The sequence below is a fragment of the Sciurus vulgaris genome (assembly GCF_902686455.1).
Source record: "Sciurus vulgaris genome assembly, chromosome: 11".
Classification (NCBI taxonomy): Eukaryota; Metazoa; Chordata; class Mammalia; order Rodentia; family Sciuridae; genus Sciurus; species Sciurus vulgaris.
This window is the reverse complement of record NC_136472.1, coordinates 66,548,330-66,573,973: the sequence shown is the minus strand read 5'-3', so window position 1 is coordinate 66,573,973 and position 25,644 is coordinate 66,548,330. Positions and strand designations below refer to the sequence as shown.

Here is a 25,644-nt window from a genome sequence, read left to right as displayed (position 1 = left end):
CCCAGCCCCACTGATAAAGGGTGGGAAAGAAGAATGAGCACAGAATAGAGATTTCCCTTTTATACATATTGCAACAAGTTCTCCATAAAACATTTATCTGAAATAAATTAAAAAGTTCTTTTATCACTGCCTCCAAACATAAAAAGGAGCCTGTGCCTTGGCCTCAGTCCAGGCCACCTGTGGCCCTGATTGTCCATGGAAGAAAATTAAGGATTGAGGGGTCCAAAGCCTGAGATGGGAGGGCCATATCCCTCCTCTGAAGTATCCAACAAGAAAGGCGAGGTGACAGCATGGGCCTGGGAGATGGCAGCCAACTCCTTGAGAAACTCAGGGAAAATGACTGCACAGTAGACAGCATTCTTGACTCGCAGAGCCTCACCTTGGCGCTCAGGGGCCCCGCCCCGGGGGAGTAGAACTGGAGTTGAAGCCCCAGGGGAGCCCCCACCTAGGCCAAGTCCTGCTCCGTCTCTCCCAGGCTGAAGGACCTGTGCCGCCTGCCGGGCCCTGGTTGGACTGTGTGCATGCCGCAGGAGTAACTCCCCCAAGGATGGCCTCCGGCTCTTCACTGAGAATAAACAGGGTTATCAAGAAGGTGCTGAGATCAAGGAACCTATCTTAGTCTGAGAGAGTATATTCCCCCACCCCCACCCCCATCTCCACCCTCAGTTTCTTGAACTTCTCCACTAGGGTTCTGAGAAAATATAAGGACAAGATGGAGCAGAAATGAACCTCAAGTTCCATTTCTTGTTCCATCCTCGAAGTTACTCAGGACTAGAGAGGGAAGGTATTCTTTCTCATTCTAGCACCAAAATGCTACCTGCCAAGCCTTTACTTCTCCACCCAGCTTCCCCATCCAGTCAACCATCATCCTCAGCCTTAACTAGTCAACACCTGAGCCACTTCATTCCCAGCTGTGATTTCCTCCTTCCTCATGCCACCTCACCAGGAGGGATTCCACCCTTTCTAATCACTATTCTATCATCACCAAGATATTTCTTTTCAGTTTATAACATGCCCTTACTTCATGCTTTCCATCATCCTCCAAAACTATAGTCAACTACTTCCCCCTCCTCTGCCAAGCTATAACACCTGACCCACATCCTCTGTTCCTTCAATATTCACAGGGCTTATGTGTGCCATCATAGTTCAGGGACTATTTCATTTTTGTCATTTTTGTCACCTGTTCCTCTAAGATCTATTTTCTGGTAACACCACTTCAACATGTATCAGTTCCTGTTGTATAGCCACAAAAACCCTCCCTCCCACTGGTTGTGGTTAGACAACTTTATGTTGGTTTAGACTCAAACCTTCAAAACACTGTCTTCTCTCTAATTTTCTGGAGGACTCATAGGTCTGGACCCATAACCACTATCAAGACTAGACTCTAGCCTCTAGATTATGGTACATTTCCATTCTCCACTTCGAGTATCATCTACACAGACACTATTAAATTTGGTATTCAGAAGCTTTCACAATCAGGCTCACCTCCTCTAATTTCTTCTCAAACTCTCTATACCCCACCTTACTTTTACATCTACATCTATCTTCTTACAACGTAACAGACACCTTACATGCAATTATAGCTCTGTCTCCTTACACTTTGTTCTCCCTGATGTTTTGTTTTGTTTTTATCCTTTCTGACTTTTACTATCTCTACCTCTCTGAGAAACCTTCTCTGACTTGCCCTCCACTGACTTCCTATTTTATTGCCCTTATCTGAACATACTTTAATTATTTCTTCCAATGTCTTCTACCTCATGCACTAATCTGTTACCTACCTGCCAAGTCTTTACTTCTCCACCCAGCTTCCCCATCCACAGCTTAGGCTGTCTTATCTACCTTTGTATCCCTGATTCCTCCAGTAACCCCAGAACTAAAAATGTAAAAGGAAGAAACTGTCACAGTATTACAGACCATGAGGAAATCATGCTAAGTAACTTCAGCAGGGTCTTCACAGCTGAGCAATAACCCTTTGTGGTATTGTCTTCCCAACTCATACATGCTTCTCCTTAAGCCTGCATTTCATCTCTGCTCTCAGCTTATCATTTTGCCTCCAATTTCTCTAGAAAAGACAGACTGACATGAAATCCCTACCATCTTTCTCCACACGTCACAACTCCAGTGGTACAAGCCATTTTCATCTTTTTCTCTTCTCAGTTGCCCCAAAGAGGGGGGGAAAAAAACAATCTTTTCTAGTTCGAAGTTAATTTTTTTTTTCCTTCTATTCCATTACTTCCACCACCTTGGATACTTGATCCCTGTTATTATATTCCTCTAGTCACTCTCTAGATTTTATGCTCTTTGAATCCCCTATTCCAAAAACAAAGATCAGCACAAGTCGTGTTCAGGTACTTGTTAAATTAAATATCTGAATTTAAAATTTCATAGTCTTATTTAATTTTTCCTTTCTTATCCCCACAACTACTCACCAAATTCTGCCAATATATCTATCCCATTTCTACCTTATCAAATGTTTCCTTTCTTTTCCTCTATTCTAGTTCAAACCTTGATGACCACATTTGCATTATTGTCTCCTGCTCTTCTTGCTAACATACCTTCCAGTTCCAATTCACCTCTGCTAATTTACCCATTTTTCCACTTCTAATTTAAGAACCTCCAGTTTCTTAAATAGGTTTCTCTCTACCTAAAAGACTACAACATCTAACCAGCCCAATTTCTGCTTGGAGAACCTTCTGCTCTGGCCAGCTATTTCCTGCCTTACCACCAACTGTTCCACCAACTTTTAAATCCCCTGCTCCAACTAAACAGTCCAGGATATCCCCTGAATAAAAGAATGAAGACCTTCTATCCCTTTGCCTACCTAAATCCTACCCATCTCTCAAGGAGTATGATAAATGTCACATCCTTAATAAGGTCTCGAAATATCTCAACCTAGGGACTACTTTGTCCTTTTGTTTGTCCATAAGTCCTAAAGCTGTTTTTGCTAGTACTGCTGACTGAGCTCTTAATTGATGGACCAATGTTCTAGCCTCTGAATCAATGCCTACGGATAAACATCAAGATTCCATTTTCTACAGTTCTCTAGTTCCTAGTACAAGGTTTCACCTTTAATAAGAGCTCAGCTAACCTGGGCTAAGGGGGTATCTAGGAAGGGTAGGAAGAGGAGTGGAAGGATGGGCCTCACCTAGGGGATCGGAGCGGCGAGGGGCAGGTCCTGCTGTGGGACCCTCAGCCCAATCCAGTTTGCCACGGGCAATGAGGTACTTCTTGGCTTTGGATAGTAGTGCTGGGAAGTCCTCCTGAGAGGCCGCAAAGCTCTCAATCTTATTCTTCACCGAGCCCAGCACCTATGAAGCACAACTTTTATGACATTTCTGGTGGCTCTAGACTGGGAGTTCTTTCTAGTCCCACTGGGCCTATTCCCAGCCCACCCAGGGTCACTCCAGCTGCGGGCCTGGCCCACCATGGAGCCTGGACGCACCCATGCATGCATGCATCGCACACCTGCAGCAGGGACTTGACACTGGGCTGGAAGACCATGTTGGTGTTGAGCAGGAAAGAGCGGAGCAGGGGCTGGGGGTGACAGGCCAGCTGGGCCACCAGCCCCGTCAGCAGGAAGTTGACATAGACGGAGTTCTGCAGCATGTTCTCGAGTTTGGCAAAGAGCACAGCCATGAAGGGGCCTGGGGGAGGGGTGGGTACAAGGATACAAGGCCTGAACACAATGCATATCGCACGCATTCCTCCCCAAAACAAGAAACCCCCACTAGATAAAAATTATTTATATGTCAGTTTCTGGATATGTTTAAATATCCTTTGACCACCTACTCTGGAAGAAATAAGGTGGCAGACACAACATGGACAACAAGAGTCCAGATGCCAGATTTATGCACATTTGCACCAAAGAGTCAGATCTTAGGCTCTGAAGACACAGAAATATCATTTCAGATTTCAGTTTTACCCTTTACTAGTTGTATTACTAGATAAGTAAGAACTCTCCAAACTTTAATTTCCTACTGGTAAAATAAGAAAATATACCTACCTCATAAGGTAATTAAGAGGATCACAAAGATATCAATGTAAACTATTGTCTTTAAAGAGCTGACAAATTTTAAGTGTTCAATTATAACCATAAGCCACAAATTATTTCTCATTTAAAAAGTTTCACCCAAGAAGCCCAACAAAAGAATGACTAGGCAAAGAAAGTAATTAGGATCAAAATTCAGAATCAGGTCCCACATAAGACAGAATAACACTAAACTTGGTGAGAAAGGAAGCAAGAAAAAAGTATAGCCAAGACAAAGAGACTATATTTAAAGTTTAGAGGAGAAATCTTTGGAGGACCAGAAAAAACATGAGTTCTGTCTTTCAGAAGCTGGGAACCAAGAAGATGCAATAGAAATCTGCAGTAAAAGGACAGTTTAATTCAGGCACATAGTAAACAGACTCTTTGGGGGAAGAAGAGATAACAAAAGGGGATCAGTTTTATTTGTAAGAGACCGTCTCAACTAAAATACATCACTATCACTAGATCTAGATCCATTAGTCTTTCTAATCAGGGATTTTAGAGAAAAGGGAGTATATCTAAGAATTGTACTATGAATTAAGCCAAGATTATAATTAAGGGCAAGAGGTGGTGAATACTGAAAAATATCTTAGAATATCTTCTGCTCTACATTTCCACAACTAGCTTTAGCTCAAAGACAACTAACTAACTTAACAGGGTCCAAGGTAACCCATTGCTTTATCCTTCTGTTCTTCTCATTTCCTGGGAGTTTCTTAAAAGAGACAATCTAAAAGGCTCTTATAAGAAAGAAGAAAAAAGGAGCTTCAACTAATACTTCAAGACTGTAGTAAAATGTGCATACTATCTCCTAGTGGTACTGAGCCAAGAAGCAAAGCAGATCTTAAATAAAAGGAAAACTATATTTTCTGTAGTTTCTAAGAAAAGGAAGTTGACTCCAGAGCAGAAGTCCTGATGCTATGCAGGGAGGACAGCATATTGCAGGCCCAGAATGACAAGAACTAATCAAGGCATGACAACTTGACTATAATCAACCATAAGATGAGTGGCTGAATGGTCTATTTAAATCATTCATGCACCCAGAGATCAACTTGTTGAGTTCTCACAACATGCCAATATTAAAATAAGTGATTTACACACATCAATGGCAAAGATGAGATGTTAAGGTCTGCCTCAGTCAACGTCTGTGGTCTAAATTTTAACAATCACAAAACTTCACACAGATTTTGTTTGTTTTTCCTGGCATGAGGTGTGGAGTAAGGATTAGAGACAGATGAAGGCAATGCTTACTTTTTTAAACAGAAACAAAGGGGAGTCAGCCCAACCACTAAAGCCAGGTCTAGCTCCAGGAACATTCTAGAAAACCCAGAAGGGCTTACTTGGGAGCTCAGGACCATGTTTTGTCATTTGCCCCCAAAGAGATATATTTCATCCTTTCTGCTGTCCTTACTACTAATCATAAATCCCTAAGACAGGTTTATTGGCAGTCAAGCAACCAAGAAGGTACAAGGGCAGTGAACAGAAGACTTTGGTCCCTTCTTTGAAGAGCAGGAAGGAAGGAGCTGAATAGGGTAGGAAGAAACAGAAGAGCTAACTTGGGCCACAGGAAAACTGACAGAAGACTCAACACCCAGACAGATTACTGGTGGGAACAACACAGAACAAAGTTTACAGGTGCCTCTTAAAAAGGATAGCACATATATTCAGATATTGTTGTGATTCACCAGAAAACACCAAACATAAAATATACTAATTACAAACCCCAGAAAACAGCCAGACTAGGGGAAGAGAAGGAACATGCACATAGGACAGACACACAAGGCTCAAACATAAGTCAATACTCAAACCAGCACAAGCATGGAAGACACAGACATATACAAGAACACAAGTCTGACATGATATGTATCTGGAAGGGACCCAAGCAAAATGGATGAGGGGTAGGCAAGTATACAGGAATGACATAGCCAAGAAGTCCCAGAAATCAGCACAAACATGTTGAGAACATGCAAAAAGTACACAAAGGGGAAGGCCTAAGCTAAGTAGCTTACCAGTGAAGGGCTGGCTCGGCAGCTGGTTCAGAGTCCGCAAAGGGCTGCTGAGGAAGGGGCCGGGGGGTTCAGGGGGACTGGTGAAGCTCTCGTAGGCCTCCTCCTCCTCAAGAGGTAGTGGAGGCTCTAGGGGGGATTCTGAGCCAGCTCCACCATTGCTCAATGCCACCTCCAGCTCCTGGAGCTCTTGCCCAAAACTCTCTAGTCCTGCTATGCCCTCACAGGTGCCCTCTAATAACTCCCCAGCTCCCTCCTGTGGCACCAGACGTGGAACCAGGCGAACCTTCTTGGCCCCCTCAGGCCATGGTCCTGGCACCCCATTGAGCTGGGGAGGAGGCAGGTGGCCAGGGCCCTCCCCTAAGCCCCCAGGCAGCCCCCTACTTCCTAGTTCCTCCTCCTCCCCTTCCCCTACATTGTCCCTGTCCTCCTCAGGCAGTAGGCTGCGTTTCTTAGTCCGGGAGCCAAGAGGATTGGGCTCAGGAGGGGGCCGTTCGCCATCATAAGGGGCAGACCAGGTACGGCAGGCTCGGACACAGCGGTCCACACCACGGCGCGCCTCACGCAGATACTCCAGGTAATTGTCTTCCAGCTCACCAGGCTCCTCTGCAGGGCTGGGTCGTCGGCCAGGGCTGGAGGCTGGGGATGTAGCAAGACCTGGTGAGCGAGGAGCTGGGCCTGGGGACTCAGAGCCACCCAGACTTTGCTGTCGAAGGAAGAGAGCCAGACGAGATGGCGTAGAGGGCCGAGGCACTGTCACCACAGAAGAGGAATCAACACTTGGGCTTCCAGGGCCTTCAGAGGGGAAAAAGAAAACATAAGAGGAATCAAAGAGACAAGAAAAGAGATAAGATACCCAGAGAGACTAATAAAGCAACGAAGAGGCTGAAACATGGTACCCATTTATATAGCTGACTCTCCAACCTCTGGACAAACCTTTCCCTTATTTGCCACCCCTTTTCACCACCACCACCATTAAAGAAATAATGAAAACAGGAATAATAAAGGACTGGAATGAACAAAAGAAACAGATTAGCCCAATAGATCACTCTAAATTTCTTTGGTGAGGTCACGAATCCTCTCCCTATAAGACAACTCAGCAACCTCCCCAAAAACGAAATGCCACTCATGTTCACCTCCCTCCCCTCACCCTAGACCCACATTCTTAGTAGGCTCCCCCAGAACCCAGGCCATACCCGTGATGTCCTCCCTTCTCCCTGCCTCTCTGGTAGGCCCACCTCGTGCCCACGAGGCATGCTCTGGATGAGGTGGGCTGGGGGCATGGTGTCGACAGCAGCGTGGGATTAGGGAAAGAAATTTGTCAGCTGCTCGTCCATAAAGATCCACATCACGCACAGCTGGTTTCTGGCTCAGCATCACATGGTTACATGGGACTAGATACCTGGAAACGACAGCAGAAAGGGGACATGGTGGATAGAAAGGAAAAAGCGTGCCTGGAAAAATAGGCCAATGGAACTAAATGGCTAAGCAAGGTTCCAAAAGGTACTCAAGAGTTATGCCAATATAGCCCATCACCCCAGCAATGTGCAAGGCCCTAAGGGTCAGCCATCCCTCAGCCCTGCCCCCAAAGGTACCTGAGAACCAACTGCAACAGGACATCCTCACAGCTGAGGTTCAGGAGGGTCCTGAAGAGACTCAGAGAAACCATGCAGAGCTGAGAGGAAGGAAAGAGGGAGTCACCAAAAGAGCTCTCTACCCTCCAAATTATTCACCAAATGAGAACAGACTTCCCCCAGCCCCAGGCCCAACCAACCACTCCTAGAGCAACAAATGTACACAGGACCTCGCACATAATAGTTATTCAAGTTTTAACTAGATGATCACAAGATCTCTGGCAAGACTTCACTATTCACACATAAAAATGAACCATGTGTCAGACCCCATGGATTTTTACAGGCTATACAATTATCTCAAGATTCTCTGGCTATGTATACCTGCTGTCAGCTAAAACTTCAGCAACACTTGAATGAAAGCCACAGGAAAAAAAAAAAAAACACAAAGAAATACTGTAACAGAATGAATGAATGACTAAAAGGAAATAAAACAACATAATAACCAAGTGAATGCCTGTTAGCTGGGACTATAGCAACACTAAAAGCTTACCCATAAGAAACCAGAGGGAATCTGGAAGAATCCCAAGTAGGAGGTGGGTGGAGCAGTGAACAAGGAGTCTGAGTCAATCCCAAACCCCAGTGTATCTCAGAAGACAGATAAAGAAAAGCTCAAGGATGGTTGATAGGAAAAGGAAAAAGTTGGTGGGTGCAGAGCAGGGAAACTTTTTGTTTTAGAAAAGGAAGAATTGTTCATCTCTGGCTAGGCAAAAAGAACAAACCTATGTAAGCTCTCCCTCATTTCTCAGAATCCCCATAGCACTCTATACTTCCCCAAGGCAAGTATGTCAGATACTCTGAGCTCTCAAGACAACTAAATGAATCTTCATCTAGGGAACTAGCTGTATAGTTTAGGTGCTAATTATTTGCTAAGTGACTGGGGAAAATAAAAGACAACCACATAGCAGGAAAAAGATGAGATTTCAGTTTACATTTTGGACCGCATGGATATTCAGGAGGCCTATCCTCTTTAACAAGCAATGGACAATTAAGACTCACTGAAAAGCAGGAGGGTAGGTAAGAAAGCAGTCCCTCAAAAATGTCCACATCTGAGCCTGTAAATATTCTGAACCTGTAAATACTTTTAGCTTACACAGCAGAAAGAACTTTACAGATGTGATTGAAATTATGAAATGTGAGACAGGGAGACTATCCCACATAATCTAGGTGTGTCCAACCAAACCAAACAGCGTTTAAAAAAAAAAAAGCAGGGAACCTTTTCTAGCTGGGTCAAAAAGAAGAGAAAATTGAAACAGCACTGGGTATAAATATGGAAGAAGGGGATCCAGAGCCAAAACATTTGGGAGGCTCTGCAAGCTGGGAAAGATCTTCAGTTGACAGTCAGCAAGAAAACATAGATCTGTCTCAAATCTACAAGGAAATTAATTCTGGCAACAACCCAAATGAGTCCTCAAGAACTACAAAATAATTTTTGTTTGTTTTAAGCCACTAAGTTTGTGGCAATGTTTTCCAACAGCAATAGGAAACTAATACAGATAATTAGGCACACTGATTGACTTTAAGGCACAAAAGACAGGCTATATAAGTTTCAAAATCAGTTCAACAACATCAAGCTTGAAAGAACAAGATAGTGGAAAGGAAAGCATCTACATGTTTAACGCGGGCATCCTATAATCACACAAGAGTTTTAATCTCAAGAACCAGGGACACAAAGAAGAAATACCCTAAGAACACAAGGCTCCTAAGATCAAAGATCAAATGGGAGACTAAGAGAAATAAATATTATGGACTAAAGACAATATTCAAAGAAGCTAAGATAAGATTAGTACAAAAGAAGATGGACAGAGCCCAACACAGGGAGAGAAAAAGAACCTGAAGAAGAAAATCAATAGTCTAAACATAAGTGATATATTACCTGAGGCCAAATAGAACATGACCATGGCCTATCTACAGCATAATGAGGAATAAAACTTCTTTGGTATCTTTTGAGAAGTAAACTTTGACATCTACTCCCTATTGGTTTTTATCAATAAATCTTAACCCAAGAGCACATGAGTACTTTTTAGAGCATTTTTAAAATGCACATGCCCTACAGAATATTGTTAAAATGATCATATTACCGAAAGCAATATATAGATTCAATGCAATCCCCATAAAAACATCAATGACATTTTTCACGGAACTAGAAAAAAGTCCAAAAATCAATTCTCAAAGCAATTCTAAGCAAAGAAAAAAAAAAAAAAAAATGCTGTAGGCATCAAAATACCTGGCTTCAAATTATATTACAGAGTTACAGTAACAAAAACTGCATGGTACTGGCATAAAAAGAGACACATAGACCAATGGTACACAATTGAAGGGAAAAAAGGAGACAAATCCATATAGATATTGTCATCTGATTATTGACAAAGGTGCCAAAAATATACACTGAAGAAAATATAGCCTTTTTGAACAATAGTGTTAGGAAAACTGGTTATCCATATGTAGAAGAATGAGACTAGATTCTTATCTCTCACCCTGCATGAAAGTCAACTCAAAATGGATCAAAGACCTAAGAATTAAACCAGAAACATGCAACAACTCCTAGAAGAAAACCAGGTAAACACTCCAACATACACAGACACAAGAAATAACTTTCTCATTAGGACCCCAAAAGCTCAGGAAATATTACCAAGAGTTAATAAATGGTATGGCATCAAATTAAAAAGCTTCTGCACAGTAAAAGAAACAATTAAGAATATGAAAATAGAACCTATAGAATGAGAGAAAATCTTTGCTAGCTACTGTCTCAGCAGAGGATTAATATTTAGAATACATAAAGAACTCAAAAACCTTAACACCAAAAGAACCCCCCAAATAACCCAATTAATAAATGGGCAAATAAACTAAACCACTCAAAAGGAGAAATACAAACAGCCAACAAACAGATGAAAAAAATGTTCAACATTGTTAGAGAAATGAAAATCAAAACTAAACTGAGATTTTATCTCACTCCAGTCAGAATGGTAGTCATCAAGAATACAAACAATAAGCTGGGGACAGTGGCACACACCTATAATACCAGCAGCTCCAAAGGCTAAGGCAAGAGGATCATGAGTTCAAAGCCAGCCTCAGCAACTCAGTGAGACACTGTCACTCAGTGAGACACTGTCACTAAATAAAATACAATAAAGGACTGTGGATGTGGCTCGGTGGTTGAGCACCACCCCCTAGGTTCAACTCCCAGTACCAAAAAAAAAAAAAAAAAAAAAAAAGAATACAAACAATAATATCCTGCTAATTTGCTAAATTCATTTACGAGTTCTAGAAGTTTTCTGGTGGCATTTTGAGGGGCTTCTAAATTAATGCTGGAGAGGATGTGGAGAAAAAGTAATGTTTTTACACTGCTGGTGGGATTACAAATTAATACAACCACTACAGAAATCAGTAGGTTCCTCAAAAGACAAGGAATGTAACCACCATAATACACAGCTATGCTACTATTCAGTATTTATCCTCAAGAATTAATGTCAACATACGATAGTGATACATACATACCCATATTTATAACAGCACTATTCACACAAAAAGTCAAATTATGAAAAGTGCCTAGATGTCCATCAATGGATGAGTGAATAAAGAATGGAGTTTTATTTATCCATAAAGAATGAAATAATGTCATCTGAAGGAAAATGGAACTTGAAAACATTATGTTAAGCCAAGCTGAGAAAGTCAAGGGTCATGTTTCTCTCATATGTGGAAGCTAGAGAGGAAAAAGGAAAAGAAAGGAAGGGGGAATCTCATAAAAATCAAAGGAAGACCTGAAGAGTAGAGGTAAAGGATCAGGGGGAAGGAGGAGGGGAGAGAAAGGGGAACTAATGGGGAAGGATACTGGTCAAATTATACTGTTATATTCTGTGCATGTACAAATACATAATAACAAATTCTACCATTCTGTATAACTATAACATACCAATAAAAAATATTTGGAGAAACAATACATGCATACACTATATATATATATTTTTTACATATATATTTACATTTAATATAATATAAATTAATGTATATTTTTATATATTATATATTTTGTACACACACACATAAACATACACATTCTAGGACAAGGATTATATATAATTCAAAAGTTCTGAGACAGTTTAGAATCTGCTGTTACTGTTGTCATGCTCAAAGCTCCCCAGATGATCCTGAATTTTACATCTGGTTCAGAAATACTGTACTAGTCTAATCAAAGTCAGTCTGGAATATACACTAACTTAGCTCTTCAAAACCTGCACCTGTATAAACACAACTATCCAGGAATCTCAGTGACCTCAAACTATACTAATAGGTACCTTTAATTTTAGAATAGTTTTCCAGAAGTCTTAATGATTGAAAAAATTCTATTTTAAACACAGGATCCAGGAATCTTCAACTATTTGTAATAAAGGAAGGAAGCAAAAATGGTCCCAGAGCCAAAATAAAGGTCACAAAGTCTATGGCTAAACTAATGCTTTACTTCCCTAAAAAGACTTTAGGTCATTTTACTTGGAAACTATTTATTGCCATCTCACATACATTTCGACTGATTAAAATTCAAACTTCTTACCTGGGTCTACAAGGTCTTGCATGATCTGAATTTTACCTATCTCTAAATTTTCATCTCACTCCTTTCTCATATACTTCCAGTTATACTGGTCTTTCATTTCCTGAAGTATGGTAAGCTTTTACCCTATTTGACATCACTTTGCATGCTGCTCCCTTTGCCTAGACTGTTCCCCCACTTGACATTTAACAGGCTAACACCTCAGAACTTTGTCTCAGCTCAGTGTCACCTTCTCAGAACAGTCTTCTTTGACTACCCTACTATTTTCTAAGTAAACTGTTTTTTTTCATAACATTTACCACACTTTTTTATTATTTTATTACTGTGTTTTCTTCTCTATATTTCCCATAAAATAAGCTCCAGAAAGTCATCAATAATGTCTATTATTATATCCCCAGCACTAGCAAACAGTATGGCACACAATGAACATTCAATAAAAATATGTAGGAGGAAGGAATGCAGGTGGATGAATGAACACATGCCCCAAGTTACAGTTCAATGCAGCAAATCCAAAGGACTGTAACAGTGGATTACCTCTCAATGTAGACACAAACCCAAAATCATCTCTCAAGTTACCCACAGCAGACTCAAAGAGATAAATACCTGAACAGAACCTCAGAACAATGTTATGTTATAAATACGGAAGTAAGGCAAAACCTATAGTCATGATGAGCAGTCAAAGTCACCCAGAAAAGGTAACTGTTCTAGATTCATGTACAATAAAAGCAAGGAAATAGATTAAATTCTGAACCCAAAATGGTTAAAAGTTTTATCTCTAATTTTGAAGTGACTGTTCGACACCTAAACCAAAGAAAAATAAGAACACCCTCTGAAAACAAAGGTCAGAGAGAGATGGCTCACCCAGGTTAAGCCAAGAACAGTGGTAAAGGCCATACCCGGGAGTTGCTGCCAATACGGGCAACGAGGGTGTCAAGGATGGTGTGGGTGTCATGCCGGTGTAACAACAGGAATCGCAGAAAGGTACGGAGCAAGGCAGGTTCTGAGATACTCCGTAGGAAAAGTTCCAGATAGGCGGTACTGGCGATCATCTCCTCCACAGAGGTCTGGACAAAGGGAATGGAAAGTTTGGAAACTTAGGGCTTCCCTGCACATATACTAACTCATTTTCCCTGTGTTCTAAGGAAGAACAAGAAGCAGAGAAGGGAAAAAAAGGAGGAATACCCTGCCCACTCCCTCCCACATTGATCCTATCATTGAGGTTACAGTCTAACCCCTAATATTTTCTCGCCACCAATGACTCTCACCTTGTGCAGGGCAGGGCCCATGACAGGCACCAGGAACCCATTATGGATATAATCAACCAGCTGCTTCTGCACCAGGGGGTGAGCCACCTATAGTGTTGTAAGAGAAAAGAAAGGGTATTATGACATCACTGTCTGGAAGGGAGTAGGACGATATAATACAGATAGGCATCCTACCCCCAAGATGCCAGAATAGCAGAACTACAAAGAATGTTCCCCTTCCCACACTATCTTCCCAGAATGACCATGGGCCACACCTCCTAGGAAACCCCAATCCTACCTGAATGACTGCGTTGCAGAATTCTAGGGAACTCATAAATAGTGCAAGGGCTGGCACTCCTAACCAGTCTTCCCGCCGCAGGCAGTGCCAATCATCCCCTGGAACCTCAATCTTTCGGGGCAGTGAGGAGTACAGGGCGCTTAGCCCTGTGGCCAGCACCTAGGAGAGGTTACCAAAGGTTCAGACAATATAAAGATTAGGATTTAGTCCAGAGTTTTCCTAGTAGAGGTAAGAACTATTATCAAAGCAAGTATTTAGCTACCCAACGTGCCAGGACCTCATCTGTAACACTGGTATTTGCGCCCTAACCACCTAAGCCCATGCTTCATCACCATTCCAACTCCAAGGGGCTGCTTTCAAACCTGTGGACTACTTCCTGGAGGAAAAGGCCTTGGCATCTAGCCTTTCCACATCACCTGGTAGGAAGGTACTGTCCAATGTTCACCTGTCTCAATCCCCTATCCTAAGAAGTCTATACAATGTCCAATGCCATACCCCACCCCATCCCATTCTAAGGGGTGCTAACCGGGCAGAAGTAAGAGTGATCCGCGATGTAGCGGCCCACCGTAGGGCTCCCAGCTGACAAAGCCATGAGCAGAAGTAGGGCATCGCGGGCCTGTTGCCCCAGGGTGCCCTCTCGATGGACGAAAGGGACAAGGCGAGAAAAGAGGAGAAGACGCGGGGCAGCTCCTGGCTCAGGAGGTGGCTGCAGGAAGAACTCAAGCAATGAAGGCTCCCGGGCCACACACACACACAGCTGGCTGAGAAGTAGCACCAAGCCTTCATCCAGTGCTGGGCTACTAGGCACAGGGCGGCCACAGGCATCCAGTAGCGTGAGCAGAGCCTCACGAACTGGACCATGCCGCAACAGGGGCTGACGAGCTTCGCTCACCAACATCTCAAATAGTTTCAATTGCTCAGCCCGCCGTTCCTCAACCCCATCCCCAAGCTCATCCCACTGCAGCTGCCATGTCAATACACGGGTCAGCAGATCCTCATGCAGAGCAAACTCAAGAAGGGGCCCTGGGACTGTGGGGGCCGAAGGGACTGCACGATCCTCTGCCAGCAGTGTTAACATTTGGTAAGTGTGGTTGCGCACAGCACTGAGATCATCTGAACCTCCAGGAGCTGCCCGAGGGCCTTGCCGCTCTAGGATTCGCACCACCTGGGGAAAACAGACAGAAGACAGAAGGATTCTAAGATGATAAAGCTACTGAATGGAATGGTTAAGAACAGTGAACCCAGAAAGTGAGGATGACTTAGGAGGCCACCAGACACTCTGGCATATAGTTCCCTACCTGGGACCAGTGATTCTTGAAGACCATGAGGCAGGTCTCAGGGTCAGCCATGACTGGAGTCTGCAGGCTGGCCCCTTGAGGTACACGGTGCCCAGGACCCCTGGAGGCCAGTCTGCTCAGCCAGTTCATCCTCTCCATGAGGAAGGCTGGACAGGTCCAGCAGCCAGAGTACTACACTCCGAGGATTTGCCAGTTGGAGGCTTTCTCCACTTCTGTCTCCAGTCTGCTTCATCCGGTCTGTATGAGCCAGTAGCTGGCCATGGAGTCAGAGGTTACACCAGATTGAAGTAGCAAGCTCAGAGATCACTGCCCAGTCCAGACTTACAAATCTAATTCAAAGAGAGAGGATGAAAAGGACACACAGAAGTTTATCTCGTTCTACTTCCCAACAGGAAGCTCTCGGAATCACCAATCCACTGAAAACTCCACACATTTACATAATACGTACACACATGCATACACAGAGCCAGCACCTGAAACTTAATCACAACTTGTGATTTCCACCACCAAACTTGTTATTTCCCAAGTCTTTTGTGCCTCCATAAATGATACCAGCATTCACCTATATGATTTGGCCTGAGCATCAACTTAGCTTCTCCTCCTCCTTCCAAGACCAATTCATTAGCAAAAGGACTCAAAATGTGTTTTACTACTGCAATAGCTTCCAATCTGGTCTCCATGTTTCCATCCTTGCCATCCTAAATTTATTCTCCACATAGCAACCAGAATAATATTTTTAAAACCAAGATTATATACATCTCTCCTTTGATGAATACCCTCCAATGACTTTCTATCACACTGGTAAAAATGCAAATTCCTTACACCTTGGTCTATAGGAGCCTGTATAATCTAATCTGTACAATCTCATCATTCTCCTCACTCATACTTTAGTCACACAGGCCTTCTTGCGTACTTTCTGTTCCCTCTGGAATTCTCCTGCTCTTCATATTACTTCCATTGCTCAATTCCTTTCAAACATCATCTCAGAGGCCTTGCTTAATAATTCTATCTACATGGCTCATCTTTCCACCTTAACTCTATAGCTTCTAATCCTATTCCCTTCTTAACAGTTTCCACTATCTAAAATTATTTGCTTGTCTATCTTCCTCACTTAAAAAAAAAACTCTTTGAAGGCAGGGTTATTCTGCCTTTTATTTTCTTTTCCCCAGAGTAGTACTGAAGGACTCAATTTTTGTTCAATGCATGAATGCTTAAGTGAATGAATGAATGAATGAACAAATAAGAAGTACCAAACTGGCTAATAGCCCAAGTCATGGTTCACAGTTTGTTCTTTCTTTTTTTTATTAATTTTTTTATTTGTTCTATTAGTTATACATGAGGAGAATGATAGGAGGTTGTACAGATTAGATTATATAGGCTCCTATAGGCATTTTGACGTACTATACACAAATGGAGCATAACTTCCTATTCCTCTGGCTATACATGGTGCTGAGTCACACCAGTAGTGTAATCATTCATGTACACAGAGTAATAATGTCTAATTCTACCATCCTTCCCATCCCCACCACCCCACCCTTCCCCTCACTCCCCCTGCATAATCCAAAATTCCTTCATTCTTCCCTACCCCACCCCCACTACACAGGTCTTTCTTGATCACTTCCACAACTCTCTTATCAGTATGGTCACTGGCAAGCATAAAAACTTTATAGAAAGTATGGTTTAGTTGTCCTTCCTTTTTATACTCAAAAAGGGCTCAAGGAATATAGAAACCAGAAACGAGTTTCCCATTTTTCAATAAGATTATAGTAACCAACACCTCCTTTCATACAGATACTCTCTCACAATTACCCGATCTCAACTAAGGAAGGTAGCAACTATACTGAAGGAAACTTTCTGTAAGACAGGTGACAGTATCACAAAAGGAAGGGCCAGTCCTAAAGAGAAGGCAGGAATTTCTCATTGATTAATTCAATGTATATCCACACTGATAAATTACTAGGCAATGTGCTAAGTAAGCACTGGAAACAGATGGATAAGAACAGTTGGGGGGCATATAAACATAAATTCCAACAAATATCATAAATAGAAAGATTTATAAAAGTATCATAGGGGCATCAAAGAAAGCAATTAACTCTACCTTGGGTGCTGTAAGAGGGTTCTACAGAGGCAAAACATGACTTAGATCTTAATAATGAGAATACTGGTTACATAGAGAACAAAGGGAAAGCTTTTCTTCATATTTAAAAAAGTATAAACAAAAATACTGTCCTGTGAAAGAGCGTAACAAATCAGAAGAACACTTGCAACTTCACTGTGTCTTAATCACAAACTATTCAGAGCAGAGAGGCCCAATACTAAGATATTGAGTTGAAGGGTAAATATGGGTAAAGGTACAAACATCACTGAACATCATGCTAAGGAATCTGGGTTCTATCTACTGACACCCTGGAAACAAAGGAGATTTTTAAGCAAGAAAAATGACAAGATCATATTGGCCTTTTTAATAATATGTGAGATGGCCTGGCACATGCCTATCATCCTAACATAAGGGAGGCTGAGGCAGGAAGATTCCAAGTTTGAGGCCAGTCCAAGACCCTGTCTCAAACGAAAAAATAAAAAGATTCGGGTAAGTAGCTCAGTGGTGGAATGGCCCTGGTTCAATCCTTGGTACTAAAAAACATAAAATAATAAAAAATAAAAAACAGTGAGAAATATAAGATGAAGACAGAGACAGATGGCAGTAGGCAATTTATTAAAAGTTGTTTTAATAGTCTCTTTTTTTAAAAAGACTGGGGGTGTAACTCACTGGCAAAGTACTTGCCTAACATGCTCAAGGCCCTTCCCTCGATTCAATCACCAGTACAGAAAATAAAAATATAAAAAAATAAAAAGTCTTGAACTAAAGTGGTAAAAATAATAATGAGAAAGTTAAATCTGAGGTCACCTCTATCTTAACATGTTCCCATGCAATACTGAAATTATTCACACTTATAATGTGTTTACAAATGAATTATTAATACTATAATGTCTCTGTTCTTCTGAAAAAAAAAAAACCATATCATTGAACCTTCTCCATAATCCCTGCCAAATAGAGCCTGGCATTCAAAAATGCTTGTGGAACTGAATGCAACTTAATGATAATTATAATAGCTAAAATATATTGAGCACGTAGTACATGCCAGGCTCCATTCTAAGCACTATATGAAGTAGCTATTTAATCCTAATAAACTCTTTATGTACTACTATCCTCATCTTGCATGGGAGGAATTAAAACCAAGAGAGGTTAAACAAATTGCCCAAAGTTAGCCAGTTAGGAGGTGGCAGGATTGGTATGAAAATGCAGGTAATCTCCCTCTTGATCAAAATTAATCACAAAGTAAAAGCAACAAAACCTGGCAAATGAATGGAGAATAAGAGATTATCAGTAAAAATAAATAAATAATGTCATTCATAGACTAAGAAACTAGGGGAACTGTATTTTAGAAAAGAGGATGAGTACAGTTTTGAACATAGTAAGTTTTAAGACACCTGCAGGATATTAATGATAACCAGAAAGCAAGTAGAAAAATTATACTTGAGCTCAAGAGTGAAATTAAAACTAGAAATACAAACTCAAAGAGTTATCAGCATATAGGTAATAGATGAAGCTATGAAAGCAGGTTGAGTTATCCAAGGAGATCACCAGGAGCTTAGGGTGAAATCCTAAGGAAAAACAGAATACAGGAAAGCTAAGAGGAGCCTTTGAAGAACAACACTGAAGGTAATAGAAATGGAAGGAGAAATTCAAGAAATAATTATCTAGAAATCAAGGAAAGGATCTTTCAAGAACTGAAGATTATCCATACTTTATATTTTGTAGAAAAAAAATCAAGTAGAATGAAAATTGAAAATAGGTCAATAGTTTTATTAATCAAGTTTTTTATAAACTTAGGAAAGTAGGTGCTTAAAGGATGAACAGGAGTCAAAAAAGTATTAAGGTGCACTTTCAGGAAATTCGGTGATATGGGGAAGGAAGAAAACAGGCCAAACAGCTTAACAAAACTGAGGTGGACGGGAAAGTCAAGAGAGTTTTCATGTTTTAATTTTGGATAGGAAGCTTCAAAAGTATCTGTCAAAGAAAAAAGAAGTTTGGGGCTGGGGATGTATGTAGTTCTGTGATAGAGAACTTGCCTAGCATGTACACATGCACAAGGCCCTGGGTCTGATTCCCAGTACTACGAAAACAAAAAAGAAAAAAGAAGTCTAAAAAAAGTGAGAGGTTATAGATAAATAAGATACAAATAATGGACAGAAAAATAAAGCATAGGACGTCTGAGAAAAAAAGATATACCACTCTTTCTGAAAAAGAAAATAGTGATAAAGAATGGGTACCTTCAGGTTAATGTGAAAACAAGGATAGAAGGATAGAAGGAAGTTTCCATTTACCACCTCCATTTCTCTAACCTACCTTCCTTCTCTCATTACCCAGGAAAGTGAGAGTAAGAGAAGTGAGGAGTGAGGAGATGGGAGAGACACAGAATGAATGCTCAGTCTTTCAAACATGTTTCCTATAAACCACAGAACAGTCATCACACAGACTAGTAGCTAGGAGGAGCAAGAATGCATTGCAAAAAGTACTTACATATATTCCCAAGTACTTATGTTTCCAAGAAGGCATGAACTAAGGAAAATAATTTCAACAGTTAAATAAAAGAATTCTCTCCCTATTACTAGCCCTTCTGATTGTTCTCAGTCCTATGATACTGTATCATCCCTGTTGGTCTCTTTAAACCCCGCCCATACCCTTGTAAACATAGACACTTTATTAAAACTCTACTATCTTAGGCCATCTGTCACCTACAAGGGTTCTGACTGATGTAAGAATATTACTGTTTACAGAATGCTTTCTCCATTACATTTCATTTGAGGACTGAAAACAAATGGAAACCCTAGGATCACATAAGAATAACAAAAAGTAAACTTGGAAAGTCAAGGGTTATATGTTTTCTCTCATATGTGGAAGCTCTAGAGAAGAAAAAAGGAAAAGAAAGATGGAGAGGCAGTCTCATGAAAACTGAAGAGAAATCAGTATAGTAAAGGACCAGGGGGAAGGAGGTAGGGAAGGCAAGAAGAAATACTGGGGAATGATATTGGCCATATTAGACTGTTATACCATGTGTATCTATAGATATGTAACAATGAATCCCACCATCATGTATAATTATAATGCACCAATAAATAATAACACAAAGTAATAGGTAAAACTTGAGTTCTGGAGTCCCTCAAAGTTGTGAATCTCAGTCAATCATTTTCCAGTGGTGTTACCTTAAATACTTCCCACAACTGAGCCTCAGTTTCCTCATCAATAAATTCCTGATAAAATAAATATTAATAGTTTTAAGAATTAAATAACTTATGTAGCACTTCAGGCATAAAGCAAGTGCTCTGTAAATTACACATTTCTTTCCTCCTCCTCTTCTGATCTTGTTTAACCAAGAAGTCCAAAACTCTGAGAGCTCTAACCTGCTCTGATGTGTCCGTACTCACCACCTCCCACTCATACTTCATTAAGCTTAAGAGGAGCCAAATATTCAATCTCAGCAAAATAAGATCTTAACATGTCCAAAACTAAACAAAAAACTGTGTTCAGCAGTTCAGGAACTCAATTCCAAAGATTAACAAACTGTTCCTAACTTGTAACATACTTGGGATGTCCACTACTGCTCCATTTCTTAACCATAAAAGAATATTGCTCACAGACCCAAGAAAGACAGGTCCCCAGGACCTTTCCTTACAGCCTACCCAATTCCTGTTTAGAAACTGCAAAGAGAAGAACCACAGTGGAATCAGCATCTCAGAATCCAAAATCCAACATTTAATCTAGGCCCTGTTCATATACTGAAAAAATATAAAAGGTCATAGCTTGGTATTCCCAGCAAAATTCAGATCAAGATGAAGAGGGTAGAGTCACGCCCTCTTCTGATGTCCTTTCCTCTCATAGCAAAGTCCAAAACAAGGGTAGACTCCCCTCTTTCCAGATTTCCTTCAAGTTCACTCACAGAGTAAAAGGGAAGAAGAAGCTGATCTCTCAGATTCCCACTGAGGTCCTTATCTTAGGGTCCAAAATACAACTTTACAGGTATATACAGCAAAAGTGTCAATCTCAGAACAGCAGACTCAGGAGAGGAAGTGGTTCAACTTTACTTAAGAACCTTTGCCCTGGGAGAGGCAAATAGGAGGGAGCTGGGGGCAGGGATATACCTGCAGTACCTACATCAGGCAGGAAGAAACCAAAATAAGCTTCCAAGAACAGATCAGTAAAGTACTGAAGTTTACCTCTCCCTACAAATGGTTCTTCATAGGCACAAAAAACCCTGATTACCAACATAAGAAACATGAATGGGCTATTACCTTAAATACTCAAGTAGAAAGACCAGATTAAACCTCAAAAGAATATAAAAGGACAGGGAGTTGGGGGACCATCCAGTAGGAGCCTACCAATCTCGAGCTCAGTTCACACATACTTCCCTGCTTTTCCATCCTTCACACAAATGGAGTATCAGGATATGGTTCAAACTCATACCTCCCCTCTCCCCAGTACCACCTCTACTTCTTACAAGGATCTTCTCATCTGACTTCAGCAGAGCCTTAAAATCATGAAGTGCACCTCTATCACATAGTGATTTCGGTTTATAAGATGGAATCCTCACATCACACATGGTTATCTCTACCACTGTTACCTGAGGTTGACCAAGATGTCAAAGAGGAGTTTAAAACAATCCTAAAGAATAAGGAAAGTTTACTGGGTAGAGAAGAATAGGCATGAATAGAAGAAGCAGATACTGCAAAGATTTCAAAGATCAAAGAAGTAATGTGTTCATTAGAGAACTATGAACAAACAATTTCATTCAAGCTAGAACGCAAAGTAGGGAGTTGCAGAAGATGAAGCTGGAGAAGTAAAATAAGGCCAAATGAGGCCACATTAAGAATTTGGATGTTGTCCTACAGGACATAGCCAAAGTTTGTAAGCAGAGGAGTTCTGTGATCAGATTTGCATTCTAGGGATGGACTAGGAAAAAGCAAGTTTTAAGGCAGGACACCTAAAAAAAAGCATAAAAGAAATGAGGAGAACCTAAACTAAGGCCATATTAAAGCCATGGTAATGGAGATAAAGAGAAAAAAGATAATAGAGAAGAAAATGTATTAGGATTTTAGTGACTGGATTCAGGGGATAAAGGAGTATAAAAAATGAAAGATGATGAAGTCCTTGCCTGAAGTGAGATATGTGGTTACAACAGCAGGTTTCAGGGCATAGACATAAGTTCTGTTTTAGACACGTTAATTTTGAGACACCTGCGGAGATAAATAGATCACTGGGTCCATATGTTTGGAACACAGTGAGAGACAAACTAGACACAGAGAAGTAATCACCTTATTATGATATATTTTTATATTTTCACATTCTCCAAATTGAAACTATTTTTTCATGTGTCTGAGAACTCCTTGAGATTTCATAGGACCATTATTCATTCTGTTATCCCATAAAATGTAAGCAACAGGAGGGCGGTCAATATGCTCAAGAAGTATTTGCTGAATGCATAAATGAATGAATATGTAAAGAATGAGTTTGTTCTCCCAGCATTTAGCAGAGTGCCTGGCACATTGCAGATACAAACTAAATAGCTACACACAGCACCCCAAACATTTCTACTTCTACATCATTATCCTCATCTGTTTCATCTTTCAGACATACTACTCAGCTATATGCTATACCAAAATCTTTTATAATTTATGCACTACTGTTTCAATGAACAGTTCAGTATAGCATACAATAAGCTTACCATAAAGTACAACTCTTAAGAATCCTCTGATATCTGATATCTGATATCTATCATTGTCATGATGTTATCCAAGTGCTATGCATATCTATTACCATATCATTGACAAAATATTAAACATAACCCTCAACTCTATACCCTCAAAGTCTCTTTAATCTATTTGTAAACAATTACAAATCTTAAAAAAAAACTTTATCAGTCTTAGATCCTCTGCTCCAAATCACTTTTATTCTTTTTACAATTCTTTCCCCAAGTTACTCTCACTCTGAAACTAAGTTCTGAATCCAGTTTTGCCACTTTATCCCTCTGTGACTTCTAGCTTCTAAATGTGATCCTTCATTTATAAGAATTCTTTCCTTTGCCTACAGCAAAGGGTATCAATGTAAATGCAGTAAAATTTGAAATTTCTATGTAAAGCATGTTTTTATTTTATAGCAAATGATTACAATGAAAATATGAATGCTGTTCAGATGTCAGAAGTCAAACAGAATTACTGTATACGTTGTGTGCTTCCTCAACCTAACAACGGTCACCATCACACTTTAAATGTCAGGATTTTGAGAACCAGTAGAAATAAATTTTTAAAAAATACAGTTGCTGCTTTTTATTTGGGGAAATAGGACCTTTTTTAAAAAACCTCACCATCTACTGTCACCATTATTTCATAGGTGAAAGAGCACCTTAACAACAAAAGAGTAGGAATTATAATATCAGAATAAATTTACTTTATGAAAAACTCACTACGCTCTCTTCCTCTCCTTCTACTTCGTGATAGTTGAAAACTATCATGGACTGAGTGACTGGCCCAATGTTTAGGAACACTACTGTAAACCCTATATTACACATATAGATCCTATAGAGTTCTGGCTGTATGGACAGGCTGGGTTCCACCAGTATGAAGTCCTGTTTGGCCTTCAGAGAAAAGTAATGAAAATACACTACAGATAGAAGAGTTGGTTCTAAAGCCAAGACTCTGGAACAGAATGGGGACTGAGGCTGTTCTAATTCTCAGGGAATGATCTGAATAGGACATGTCTGTTCAAGATTACAGAGAATCAAGACATCTTCAACTCATGGCAGACCATCAGCAGAAAGGAAAATTCAGTGTTCTGAAAGTGTCCCCACTGAATGCCAAACCAAAATTTTCATGTGTATCTGGGTTGTTGGGGAAAAGGAAATATTAATAAAGTGATGTCAATTAAAAGATGTAGCAGGAGGAATTAGTTGTAAAGGAATAAGAAAGCTTCTGGGGATGGTAGAAATATTTAGTGTCTTCAAAATGGTTTGGTAAACACGTATGTTTGACAAAACTCATCAAATGTACATTTTAAATATGAACAGTTGATTGTACATAAATTTATCTCAATAAAGTAATTTTTTAAGTTTAATTCCAAGAAAAGGAGCGAAAGGCCATTCTATTTGGGAGTCTAAGTGTAACCACAAGTGATACCATGTGACTCCCATGGAAGTAGAATTAGCAACTCAAAGTGGTCATTCCAATATAGGTGACAACCATAGGTGAAGAGTGACAGTGGAGTAAGGTTGCCCAGAAACAAGCAGAGAGAAAAACAAAAAAACTTCATGAAAGACTTCATGAAAGGGTCCACCTTTAAGTCTGTAGTCCAAATGAAGAACTTGAGGGAACTGGGGCTCCAATGATTACTCTGCTGGTGACTGAGCCTCAGAAATCACTTTCATCATCACAGTTACTATTGCCCTTGACGCCTTTTCCCCCGCTCCAAACCCATGGGAGTAGGGGACACAAGTGCATAACACTTCCACCCAAGCCGTTCTACTCACTTAATCTAAAACTATTGCTTTCACTGGACATGACGATCCATCTAAGAAGGCCAAAGAACCAACCACCTCACACCCTTTTCCATGTCTCACCGCCTTCTTTCCCTCCTCTCTTGCCCTGCCTTCACCTCCCTGGTCAATTCACCGCCACCCCTACGGCTCCCGCCTTCGCCCTTTACTCTCCCGCCCCTCACAAGGCCTTAGCCACTTACTCTGGTCCCAGGACTGTCCCTCCCCCTTGCCCTCAGCAGACCCAGTCTCTCAGTAAATCGTGTTCACGAGTTCCTTCAACTTGTCCCTTCATAAAACACCCCCTCTTCTCATATAACCAGCCTCTGACTCGTCCGCTGATCCCTAGTTTCTCACCCTGCTACCCTGCCTTCCCACTCATTAGCCCCTCACCACCTGCCAACCCCTAGCCCTGTCTCCTCACAACCAAATTCGGTGCCATCATCCCCCAGTCCCTCATTCCCTCACGTGACTTTCTGGGCCCTCCGGTCCGCGCATATTGTTCACTCACAGAACGCGGACCCTGGCCAGGCCCTGTCGTCGCGGCGGTACTAGGTGAGTTCAGGCCGCCGCCATCGTTCCTCAGGCGCATCAGCCGCGCCGCGCCCCGCCCCGCGCCACACGCAGCCCGCGCCCCCGCGCACCACACGTAACCGCCCAGCGACGCACAACTGGGCAATGGCGTGCCAGCTCATTGGCTAGGCCCGGCCAAAAACGGAGCGTTGACGCTTGTTTCCTGGCAACGGTCGAACGCAGGGGCGGGGAAACAGACCGCGGTCGGAGGAAAGAGTGCGGCTTTTCGTCCAGGTCCCTCCCCTTAGCACGGTAAAACCCCGCCCCTCAGAAGGACTCCAGCGTATCATAGGGGCAGACCTCTGGGGAGGTGGAGGCACGCAGGATGCAGGCGGAGCCTGGGAAGGAAAGGTCGAACCAGAGGGCAGAAGGCAGGACCTAAGGAGGGACACGACTTTCAGGGGCCGGGAAAAGACCAGCAAGGCGGGACTTAGGAGAGG

General features: G+C 41.4%; 1 protein-coding gene across 4 annotated transcripts; it reads right to left on the bottom strand.

Annotated features, from left to right (window-relative positions):
• Window positions 1-45: 45 nt before the first annotated feature.
• On the bottom strand, window positions 46-25,296 carry FHIP1B (FHF complex subunit HOOK interacting protein 1B). 4 transcript variants are annotated; one of them, XM_079104686.1, is made up of 12 exons: window positions 25,143-25,296; window positions 15,048-15,376; window positions 14,276-14,914; window positions 13,750-13,908; window positions 13,473-13,559; window positions 13,104-13,271; window positions 7,626-7,705; window positions 7,269-7,432; window positions 6,034-6,825; window positions 3,466-3,644; window positions 3,146-3,308; window positions 46-565 (listed from the first exon to the last, which is right to left on the bottom strand). In XM_079104686.1, the coding sequence occupies exons 2-12, from the start codon at window positions 15,183-15,185 to the stop codon at window positions 207-209; spliced, it is 2,928 nt and encodes a 975-aa protein (XP_078960812.1). In that variant the 5' UTR covers window positions 15,186-15,376; window positions 25,143-25,296; the 3' UTR covers window positions 46-206. The 4 variants fall into 4 exon arrangements, with proteins under 4 accessions (XP_078960812.1, XP_078960813.1, XP_078960815.1 ...); XM_079104687.1 differs by lacking the exon at window positions 25,143-25,296 and having other exon boundaries at window positions 7,227-7,432; window positions 15,048-15,373; XM_079104689.1 differs by lacking the exon at window positions 25,143-25,296 and having other exon boundaries at window positions 6,628-6,825; window positions 7,227-7,432; window positions 15,048-15,373.
• Between the last annotated feature and the right edge of the window lie 348 nt (window positions 25,297-25,644).

Excerpts from the sequence above, each read along its gene's own strand:
- FHIP1B (XM_079104687.1), bottom strand. The coding sequence starts at position 15,185 with ATGGAGAGGATGAACTGGCTGAGCAGACTGGCCTCCAGGGGTCCTGGG. Across the intron at positions 13,560-13,749 it reads TCTGCAACGCAGTCATTCAG|GTGGCTCACCCCCTGGTGCA; the intron begins GTAGGATTGGGG and ends ACAACACTATAG. Across the intron at positions 7,706-13,103 it reads GTATTGGCAGCAACTCCCGG|CTCTGCATGGTTTCTCTGAG; the intron begins GTATGGCCTTTA and ends CCTTCCTCTCAG.